Below are 11,279 nucleotides of genomic sequence, written 5' to 3'. Positions count from 1 at the left end.
CCTGGCCCAAGCCAGCCAGGAGCTAATGTACAATTTTGTGGTGGCAATGTATGCTGAAATGCATTCAGTCTTAGCTCCATAAGCCCCCCCCCCCCGGCATGGCCTGAGAGGAACAGTGAAGCTCCTCCAGTGGATCATGCCTTGGCACTTGCCCTGGTCCCACCCCCTTCTTCCAGAGACCCTCAGATTTGTCCCACTTCTGCCCAGGCCCCCACAGGCAGCCTTGATGCAAACGATGTACGGCTGACCACACCCACCCAGTAGGCCACACCCATTCCATCCACACCCACCCTGGCCACACCCACCCAGCCCCCTGAGGGCAACCACAATACTGATGCGGCCTTCAATAAAATTGATACCCCTGATATAGACTGTGCCAGTCAGTAGCCAGCAAGACACTGGAGACTTCTTAGTGACTTGATATCACAAAAATTATGTTTCAAATGTAGAATTATGTTGTAAATCTCTGGATTTTAGTGCTCGTCTGTGTCACATTTGACTGCCCATTAATATTCCTAGTGGCAAGCTATATACTTATTAGTAATTACAGATTAATCAGGGAGAATCCAGATTTGGCCATGAATGATTTGTAGTTGACCGTCACCCTTGATGATCATCATGATTTCTTTCCCTGATATAGCAGTCCCTCATCATTGCTGATGTTCACATTTTTAGCAAATGCCAGACTTTTTTTTTTTTTTTTTTTTGGGTGGTGCATTGCTTAATCCACAATAGGGAGCAACATAAGTTCCTCTTCTTCAACCCTTGTGTCTAGTAAAGCAAACTATTTGTCTGGTACAAATCTCTCTTTTCTGTTTTAATTAGCACCTCTTGATTTTCCAGGGAAACATGAACAAGCTTTTGTATCTCATCTTCCTGGTCTTCTTGTCAGGTAGGAAATTGCCTTTCACTATTGGTTGGAAATGTGGTTAGCTGGCTATACATTATTGTTCAATGCATTGTATGAATGAGTCCAGTAAATACTGGAAGGGCTTTCTGCTCATGATACTTTTTAAACAGTTTTTTTTTAAATTATTATATTATGTCTCAACTCAGTAAGCATTATACTAAGTGATTAACAAGTTCCTCCAGCTGGGCAGACTTAATATTTTTATAATTTTGAATATAAGTGATGAAGTTATGGAAAGATGATTTAGATGTGAATCATGTAAAGGCAGAATAGAAGGAATCACTTTCAATGCTTTTTCTCTACATATTTTTTGCCATCAGATTTCATGGACCATAGAAGACTTGTCAGATGCATAGAATATTGTTAGGAGAAAGAAGAATATTCAAAAGGAGGGCAAAAAGGAGGGATTAGTAAAAGGGGAGATCAGAAAGAAATTCAGGGTAGTGATTGTTGACTGTGTAAAAAGCTTGAACACATTACTGTTCTAGATGTATGGATCTATATGAGACTGTGAATGATGTGATTCAAGAATTGCAGGCTAATTGCCCCTCTGGACAAAAATAGAAGATTGGAACCAAACTATGCTATCTTTCTTTTTCAAGAAGTGTATACAGCTGAGAAAATTACAGAGGTTTTTGGTGTTGAAGGGGAACCCATTTCCATCAATTGCTCCTATAGTCCTCAGAAGAACCAGTGGAGAGAGAAAAGTTGGTGTAAGCACATCAGTGAGGCAACGTGCCAGCATATTGTCAGTGCCCGACGTTTTTGGCTGCCCTTCCTCAAGAGAAGAAATGGCACCACTGCCATTGCTGACAATATCCAGGAAGGATTGCTCATGGTAACCATCAACCCACTCCAGAAACAGGATGCTGGTTGGTATCAATGTATGACACACTTCTTGGGGACTGTGACAACCTTGCAGAAGGTCAAGGTGAATGTTCTGACAGGTAAGTCTTTAGTCCTAAACCTGTTCTGTCCCATCATCAAATAATTATTTGTGGTTATAAAATTCTGATTTCAGTTAAGATTTGAACTGTTATGCCAGAGGTTGCATGGCTGGCTCAGGAATTCTGGGAGTTGAAGTCCACAAGTTATAAAAGGGCCATAGTTCCCCACCCCTGTGTTATGCAAAGATAGGAAAGAAAAGAGAAAGAAAAAACTAGAGTGTCTAGTAGAAGAATGGAGTGGGAATTTTGTGAGTCTTTGTGTATATTTCAGGATGGAGAAGTAGAGTCAAAGGGGAAGCCCTGTGCCCAAGAAAATGGAGATGGGAAGCATGGGGAATTTCTTCTTTAGCACATCTTCCCTTTCAGTTGAACTGTACCCACTATTTAGAACAATTAATCTTGTTTGATGATCTGTTTATTATATTTATTCTTACTGACTTAAATATGCATTGCTGCATTTTTGCCACCAGATATAGATGTACAAGAGACACTCAGAATCCTTCACAGCATCTCCGGGTAAGACTATATGTTCATTTTTTTTTCATTCTGCACTAGAGTGTGCAATTCAACATTAATAGGCTTGGATTAGAGAAAGGAGGGATTTAACTAAATATTAGAAAGAATTTCACAGTGGTCTGATTTGCATTACAGTAGATCAGAGTGACACAGAAAGTGAGGCTCTTGCTTTGTTATAGGTTTTGAAGCAGAGGCTGGATGGTGCCTTTTGCTTCAGTCTCTTTTTTGAAGCTACTTTTTCCCCCCGGTGGGAATTAATTCCTGCTGTGAAGCCCTATCTGCAAGAAAGAGAGCTTTTAAAAAATATTGTAATATATATGCAGCGAGCATGGGACAATTTGGGTTTTTGCCTCCACTGCTCCACATTGCTGGAAATTGTCACAGGAATTTCGGCAAGAAAGAAAGAAAGAAATGGCAGGTAGCAGTCATGACCATTCAGTCAAAGCCCCTTTTTATTTAAGTTGTGCATACCACACCCACCCACGTTAAAAGGAATGTGGCTTTGATTGCACAGAGACTGCTATCATATTTTTTTACTCTCTCTGAGACCAAACCTGACTGGGAGGAATCCAATCATAACTTTCTGGTCTGATGACATCCTGTCTTATCTGGTCCTCAGGCTGTATGTTTCCAACCCATATAGGGAGATTTTCAACCATTTGAAAATCCAAATTCTGGACAAGGAAGGATTTTTTTAATTTTAATTTCAGCCAGAAAGAACATTAAACAAAGAAAAATTGATAGGGCAGACTTTGGTACACATCACAATCAAGGAAGAAGAAAGTGCCTCATAACTCTAAACCTGTGTTTCTCAGCGTTGGCAACTTTAAGATGTGTGGACTTCAACTCCCAGAATTCCCCAGCCAGATTGAGGATAAATCTAAAAAAAATAGAGGTGCACACCTCCAAAGTACAAATGATAGCGCATTCTCTAGCTTTGAGTATTAACTGCATGCATATTCTGAAATATATAGGACAGGGCAGGAACATCTGCAGAAGGATCAAAAAAAGGGTAAGCAGTAAAGTAGTTCAGATTACATGATCAGAGAGTTGCTCCAATTTTACATGCAATAAGGGAGGAGGAGGCTTCAATTATATGGTCACAGCTGCCCTTTTAATTTTGTTGACACTCAACCCTAGAGGTGCCCTGCAGAGAATGAGAAGTTATCATTGAGGGAATTTATAAGCAATCGCACCTTTGATAGAGCAGCAATCCCCATTCAACCGAGCTTCATAATTCTGAATATAAGCCAGAAATGTTTGGTCAAATGGGACAAACATTATACTGTACAGTTTAGATTTGTGGAGTTATCTTACTGTGTGGGGAGTGTAAAGGCTAAATTGAAAACCAGATTCTCCTGCAAATTCACAACCCATCCCAACCCCTATTGCCAAGTTCTGCATGTCTGATTAATGTGGAACCAGAAATTTCAGAGAAAGAAAAGAAAATGTTGGAGAACTATTATTACTCATATTAATATTTTAAATATATAAACAGCCCAATTTTAAAATACTCCGGGCAATTAGAAATAAAAATGTTAAAAACAAGAAAAAGATGCAATGTAGACAAAAATGAGGAGTGAAGATGGCAAAGGTGGCAAAAAACAGTTGGGAATGCAAAATAACAAGCCCACATAGTCCACTCCCTCATGTCAATAATTGTTACTACCAGATTTCCTAGAAAGCACTGCTTAAAGTTAGTGGAAAATGTTCTGAATTCAGTAATATCTGATGTTGTCTTTTTTGATCAGCAAGGATTTGCTGGGACTTTCATTTCTGACTTTTATCTGGATAACTTAGAAATTGAACCTAGGATTTCTTCTTGGATAGCAAGTGCTCTGTGACTGAGCTATGGCCTTCATCAAACAATACGCAAAGTCCTCTTTTTAAAATAAACATTTTCATTCTACATTACCTAATTCATATATATTTTATTTGTGTTTTCTCAAAGCTCTTCTTCAAATGCTGGAATTAATCTCACTTCCCTGGCAGCTGGCTTTCTTGGTTTCAAACTACTGGTTGCTATAATTATCCTAATTGTTGCCAGAAGCAAGAAGAGGACTACTGGGAATGAGAGCAGAGGAGAAAACCAGCATTTTCATCTCCCAATCATCACAGGTGATAGCATAAGGACATAAAAAGTGTCCTATGGGATTAAACCAAATCTTATCTAGCCTAACAGGAAACCATAGGCTTTTAGAAATCCCACAGGCAATACAGGAAACCAATAACATTCTCCTACTGTCATCTCTCTGATTTAGGCAATGCATGGCACTCATCACTCACTGATTCCCTTAATTTCTTCTAAATTTGCCTAATAACCATTAAAGCCATCTTGTGGTATGAGTTCCATCATCTACATCTATGCAATGTGAAGTAGTACTTCTGAATAGGAGAAATTGAAAGCCGGTTATAGCAAACAAGATACCTTATGTAGAAAAATAAATGAGTATGGATAGCTGTATATGCTTCCACATCGCAATATATTCATTTTATATGCAAGGTGAAAATTATGAGAGAAGAAATGCCCAAATAGGCCTTTGATGCTTGCAAAACAGAGGTTTCTTGAGTTCCACTGCCAAGAAGTGCTACCTAGTGATCCTATAGAGCAGAGGTCCACAACCTTTTGAGCACCAGGGACCGGTTCCATGGAGAAAGGTTTTTCCACGGACCAGAGAGTGTGTAGTTTTGTGTGCTGCCTACATCCCACGGATGGGGCTTTGCTTGTTTGTGCAGACCAGTTGCTGGCATGCCATGGCTCAGTACTGGTCTACGGACCAGGGGGTTGGGGACCCCTGCTGTAGAGTTGATGAAATATGAATTTTCATATTTCCAGTAACATCCTAGAATTCTAAAACCCATTTTCAGTTACTCTAGAAAAGTGATCACCCTGGAAAGAATAAAAGATCTCACAGTTTTGCAAAGGACTGCCTCTAATGTGACTCCTTGACCGAGCACTTACTTTGCTTGTGTTTTGAAGCCAGATCCAACTCAAATTTACTGTTTCTTCTAGGTACCTCAGAAGTTCTTAGAAATAGAGAACTTACTGGCTCCTATTGTCATCTTAATTATTACCAGAAGCAAGAAGAACTGAACAGATCTTGAGAACTTGTTTCAGAAGCTCTTGCCATTCTAGATGAAATTTCTGTGCCATTTTTAATGCAGACACTGAAGCAATGAGTCAGGACTTTAAAATCATGCATCCAACTGCAGGTCACAAGTTCTTCAAATGACTCATTGGCCGGTGTTGCTTTTGGATTCTGAATTTTTACAATATTTCTTTTTTCAATCTTTTTTCTAAATCTCTGTGGTAAAATTAAAACTATTGTTTTAAAAGCAGTTTCAGTATACTAACATATTTTTGCTGTTGTTTTTTTAAAAAATAACTCCTATAAGCCATTGCTTTTATGTGTCCCTCTGCTCATTTCATTTTATTACTCTCCTGCCTGTTCCTGTTTCCAATGTAACAGGAAAGAACCAGCATGAGTGAATTTGATAGAAGGAGAAGAAGTAAAAATTCATAGATCCGTCCCCAAGGGTGAAGTCCAAAGGCAGGATGAGAAAGAGTCCAAATCAGGTGCTTGGAGTCCCCCTTAATCACACCATATTCTGATGAGCAAACTGCACATGTAAGAATAAATATAGCCTTTCTCTTTCTCTCCACTCTTACTCTCATAACAAAGGATGGCATAGAAAAATAAGAGGTTGCAACAGAACGTACATATCACCAAGAATTCAGCACAAAAAAATAAAAATGGAATTTCCAATTCTGGTCTCTGAATCGTTCTTTTTCTGGGTATATAGAGCAAACTGTCTCCAAGCCAGAAGCAGTAATAATTAAATTAAGAATATGTTTCTTACAGGGTGTCACAAGAATAATAATTGCTTCAGTAACAAAAAGTCATCGCTTGGGCAGACAAAGAACCTAAATAGCACTACTCTTCTGTTTTTTAAAAAAATGGTCCCCCAAAGCAAATTCTTTTTTTATCAGAGGGAGGGAGGGAGGGAGGGAGAGAGAGAGGGGGGGGGAGAGAGAGAGAGAGAGAGAGAGAGAGAGGGAGAATTTGGAAGAGGACACCAAATTATTTTGTTGTCATAGATGTCCATTGCCTGTCAAGCCCCTATTTCTTTGAGATACACTGGTCTGTCTTCCTAACACACCTCCTGTGCTTCTGTGAGCTTCAGAATGCAGGCTGAAAATTACACTTGACAACATCAATATGGAGAAAGTGTCTAGTTGTTTTTATAGCTTACCAAAAAAAAAAGATAAAAAGAAAATATTTATAAAGTCTTTATCACTCACAGACAATGCAATTAATCACATACCCCATGCTATATAATTATTTAATATAAATTCAGGTGAACTAATGTAAAACAGATGGAGACATTCAAAGGGAAGATTAAATATATAAGGTAATATAAGCAGATCTAATGTCCAATGGACCATTGGGCAAAGACCCAGCGTTCTGGAGAAGGCTCTAATACTAAGAAAGGTGGAAGGAGAAGAAAAGAACGACCAGCAGGAAGGTGGATGAACTCAGTAACAGTGGTGATGGATACATTGTTGAAAGATCAGGTTAAGGAGAGATTGTCATAGAGAAGACCTATCTATGACTTCATGGCACATCATCAATAAAAAAAGGTCTAAAGGATTTCCTGCCAAGATGATTGTTTAAATGTAGAAAAAAGTCTTCGGACAAATGTAAATTCGACAGTATGATATTATTCCATCCTTGTCATAGCACTCTTTTTGTGATCATACTACAATGTCAATTTCCTGACAGAGGAGGTTTACAGATTGCGACATGGCAGGGCTTTGTGTTCTCAGGTTGTAATGCAGACAATGTTTTGTTTGAAACTAGGTTTACACATTAAGACTTGGTTGCAAATTATAATAGCTGGATTCAAAAAAAAAAATCAAATAGAGCACATAGGCTAACCTGTGAACTGAGAAGGCAAGCACAACAATTTCTTGGTTTAAAAAAATCAAGCACGCTGGCTGAGGAATTCTGGGAGTTGAAGTCCACAAGTCATAAAAAGGCCAAGTTTGAAGACCCCTGCTATAATGTGTTCATTTATGACAGGAAGAGCAACACAGAAAAGATAGAATCAGGCTCTCTTACTTGGATTTGCACTCACCATCTCTGATTTTTAAACACAGATCTAGTGTCCTTTAAAAAAAAAAAAAGCAGGAATCTATGCATATAGAGAGCCCATCAGTGCTTTCCAAAACACCAGTCAGGCATTACGCAAGGAGCCATTTAGCAGAAGTCAGATATCTAATTGTCTTGTTAGAGCACAAGCTAAAATGGCCATTGTTGTGTCCTGAGCCTGCAAAAGCAGGCCCAGGATGTTGCATTGGTCCCGGGCATTCCAAAAGCTGCACGGGACCAGACAGAGCGGCGCCAGCCTTGTGTGCATGCGCAAGGCACAAAAACGCTCTGTTCCTATTGGTTGACATTGTCCGGGTTTCTGGCCATATAAAAAGGCCTGCGTGCCTTTTGTTTTTCCTTGGTTGTTGTAGTACGAGAATAAAGCGTTTGTTTAACATCGCCATCTGTCTACATCATTCGCACGCGAACGAAGTACACAACAGCCAGGGTAGAAAATGTCCACCTACTGGAGAGGAACAGACATGTCTTCATGTCTTCAACAGCCTGGAGAAGCCAAAATGATCCCCTGAGTCATCACCACGATCAATTAAATTTCATAGAATGTATGGCAAGATTTGTGTTGGAGGAAGGGGGAAAACATTATTGTAAAATCGGAGCAGCTTTCACAATGGATTAGGAATGAAACAAAGGCAACAACATTTACACATTGTATCTGAACTTGTTTGGCAATTAGCAAGTCATGAGGACAAGCACTGAGTTGTCTTTTTCTTCCTAATATATTACTCCCACACCTTTAATTATTAGCTCCTGTAATTGGAGCTATTAAAATCTTAGGAATTTTAACACAAATAGAGGCGATTGTCCTAGAAAAGAGCAGCAAGCAACCATTAGAAAATATCTATATCTCATCATTTTATCTCATCTCATTTATCTCATACAAATGCTTTTAATTCACACCTTGTGTCGGGATGTTTGCAATTTAAGTGGGCAGAACAGGTAGTCTGGATTCCCCTCTGTCTTCTTGCTCATGCTGTCTGCCACCTACCTTCCTTCTTTGTTCTGAAGCAAGGCTCCAGGTGTGCCACTCAGCTGGACAGCAGGTACACAAAGGAAGAAGAGACACATCTTCCTTTTATTCCAACCAGTCTAGCATAGGGCAGAAATTCTGAGATCTCACTAAAGGATTATGCATCTCAAATCTCAGTAACTGTAGTTTGAAAGATGATTCCATGACAGCTTCATGTATTAGTTCTTCAGAAGTTTTATATCCCAATATATTTTATTCTTTATATTGTTTCCATCTTCCCTTAAAACATTAACAGAATCCACAATGATTTGAGAAACAGTGTCTCCACTAGTTAATTGACGGTCAAGCTGAAACTAAATTAATCAAGTAAAGAAAGCAAATGGGGGAAAATCTTTTACCCAAACTTCCTCAAACTCCCAAATAAGTTATCCAGACCTAATTCATATATCAAAGAATAAAGTCTGCAAAAACAAATAGAGTTAATTAAATTAAGTCTTCTGGCATGTTCACAAGAATACATGCACACAGAGACACAGACACTGACACACAGACACAGACACAGACACACACCTCACTGTAGAATCAGCACATAACCACTTCCACACCCTGGACAAGCTGCCTCTATAAACATCTGCTGTTGTACCCCAATTCTCTGCAGTTGCCCCTAAAAGCAAACTATTTGCTTTTAAAAATAAATAATTCTTCTTTCCTCATAGCTGTCTGGATCTCATTTTTATTTATTCTTGTGCAATCCCAGCTTGATTTGGAATCCTAAATTATTCTTCTGACACATTGTATCTTCATCCCCATTTACCTTGCAGTCCTAATTCTTATTCAACATAGGTGCTATTATGTTCAATGATGCTTATTCCTAGGAAAATATGGGTTACATTCACTGTTATCTTTAAAAGTTTACATCCTAAAGCTAAATTATTGGACTGCAGCTTCCATTATGCTGACCCCCAATAATCAGCAACCAGCAATGGCTCTGCCAGAAAACCTGTGAAGGGTAATGATCTATGGAGAAGACTCATTCTATCAGTCCATATCTTAATAATAAGTCCTCCAAATGCCAATTCTGGGTGGCGATTTGTTAGGAGTCAATAGCAACAGCAATAACACTTAGACTTATATACCGATTCATAGTGCTTTACAGCCTTCTCTAAACTGTTTACAGAGTCGGCATATTGCCCCCAACAATCTGGGTTCCCATTTTACCAAACCTTGAAAGGATGGCAGACTGAATCAGCCTTGAGCCAGTCAGGATTGGGCTGCTGGCATTCGGCAGAATTAGCCTGCAATACTGCATTCTAACCACTGCACCACCATGGCTCAATAACTCATCCTAGAACAAAATGTCCCTAGTAGCTAGGAAAGGTTTTTGTGACTGTGTGGCATGAACCCCTTCCACTGAACTGGCTGCTAAGAAATTGCTGCAGGGTGGCAGGGAATATAATTAACTGAAATTTCTGCCAGAGCACATGGAAGTCCAATCTCATTTCCAGTGTCCTAGGCCTGTTTCCTAGTTGCACAATAGACTTGTTATAAAAATAGGACAACCCCCTTTCTTCTCTTTTGTGGTTGTGGTTTATGCTTCCCCTGCTGTCTGAAGTATCATTTTGTTTATTCATTGGTAGCACAGGGACAAACCAAACTTCATTTTCTCTGATAAGGTTAAGAGTCGAGTGCTGTGTACCTTTTCTCCTGATACAGCAAAATAACAGAAGGAAAAACCATCTGGATGATGTGTGTTACAGACTGTTATGAATGCTAAGGCTGGATTCTGATCTGGCCTTATAATAGCCAAAAATGTATTTTTGTTGCCTGTCTAAGCAAATCCTACAAAAAAACACACACTCAAATATCACAGACCCCTATGGTGCCCTCCCTGTAATATTTTTGAGTGCACCAGTAAGGGTAACATTGAACGGTTAATGGGACAAATTACATCATTAATCTTATGCCTAAGAAGGCAAATAGCAAAAGCATCTTTTTCTAATATAGAGATGTAGAATTGGAAGTCCCAGAAGTCCCATTCAGTAGCCTCTAAAGCCCCTGGATGCACACCCAGTGACATCTGAAACTAGCCACCAACCTGTAATTTTGAGTATGAAAGAGGCAGGAAATTATTTAATACACAACTGTAGAAGAATTATATTACCTTTATATTTAATTAAATATAACAAATGAACTCTAACTGCAATATTTTCTGGAGCACAGCCACCAACATGAGTTGGGGCTGGGTTACTTGCAAGTTTTTTCTGTTGTGGCATCTGCCCTCTGGGACTTAATTTCACCAGAGATTAGACTTGCTCTGATCTTACTGGCTTTCTGTGAGACCTTAAAAATTTGGCTTTGTTGCCCAGCCTGGGGCCCAGGTTGTATAACTGAACATCTATCTTGGTTATGTCAACCATGTTAGTTGGTTTCATCTTGGCTCCTCTATTTTTATGATATTTTTATTCTTTTAGCAGCTTAAAGACATATACTGAATGAGATGAATGAATGAATGAATGAATGAATGATCTACTCTAAGAGTATAGGCAGTCACCATTATTTGCATACAGCTTCATTTGTTAAAAAAGTATCTCAAAATGATGAATACTTCCATCACTACTCCACTGTTCAAAAATCACACATACATACATATGTATGCACACATACACAACCCTGCATAGAACATGCCAAAACAGGCTTTGCTTCTAGCAGAACTCATGTGATCAGTAATTATTCATGTTGGTGTCTGCTCTGTTAAGATGTATCTG

The 11,279-nt window shown here is 39.1% G+C and overlaps 1 protein-coding gene across 3 annotated transcripts; it reads left to right on the top strand.

Annotated features, from left to right (window-relative positions):
• The first annotated feature begins 491 nt into the window (after positions 1-491).
• LOC120306111 (triggering receptor expressed on myeloid cells 2-like) lies at positions 492-6,132 on the top strand. 3 transcript variants are annotated; one of them, XM_039338801.1, is made up of 5 exons: positions 492-892; positions 1,513-1,857; positions 2,328-2,373; positions 4,325-4,491; positions 5,844-6,132. In XM_039338801.1, exons 1-5 carry the CDS (start codon positions 850-852, stop codon positions 5,861-5,863), a joined length of 621 nt encoding a protein of 206 aa, XP_039194735.1. In that variant the 5' UTR covers positions 492-849; the 3' UTR covers positions 5,864-6,132. The 3 variants fall into 3 exon arrangements, with proteins under 3 accessions (XP_039194735.1, XP_039194726.1, XP_039194718.1); XM_039338792.1 differs by having other exon boundaries at positions 494-892; positions 1,516-1,857; positions 5,387-6,132; XM_039338784.1 differs by having other exon boundaries at positions 498-892; positions 5,387-6,132.
• The last annotated feature ends 5,147 nt before the right edge of the window (positions 6,133-11,279 follow it).

The sequence above is a fragment of the Crotalus tigris genome, unplaced genomic scaffold, assembly GCF_016545835.1.
Source record: "Crotalus tigris isolate CLP2741 ecotype Arizona unplaced genomic scaffold, ASM1654583v1 scf7180000017550.10884619, whole genome shotgun sequence".
Classification (NCBI taxonomy): Eukaryota; Metazoa; Chordata; class Lepidosauria; order Squamata; family Viperidae; genus Crotalus; species Crotalus tigris.
Note: the sequence above shows the minus strand (reverse complement) of the source record. Positions and strands in the feature narration are given on the sequence as shown.

Coding starts and splice junctions, on each gene's coding strand:
- LOC120306111 (XM_039338784.1), top strand. CDS start 850: ATGAACAAGCTTTTGTATCTCATCTTCCTGGTCTTCTTGTCAG. Junction 893..1,512: donor CTTCCTGGTCTTCTTGTCAG/GTAGGAAATTGC, acceptor TTCTTTTTCAAG/AAGTGTATACAGCTGAGAAA. Junction 2,374..4,324: donor ATCCTTCACAGCATCTCCGG/GTAAGACTATAT, acceptor GTTTTCTCAAAG/CTCTTCTTCAAATGCTGGAA.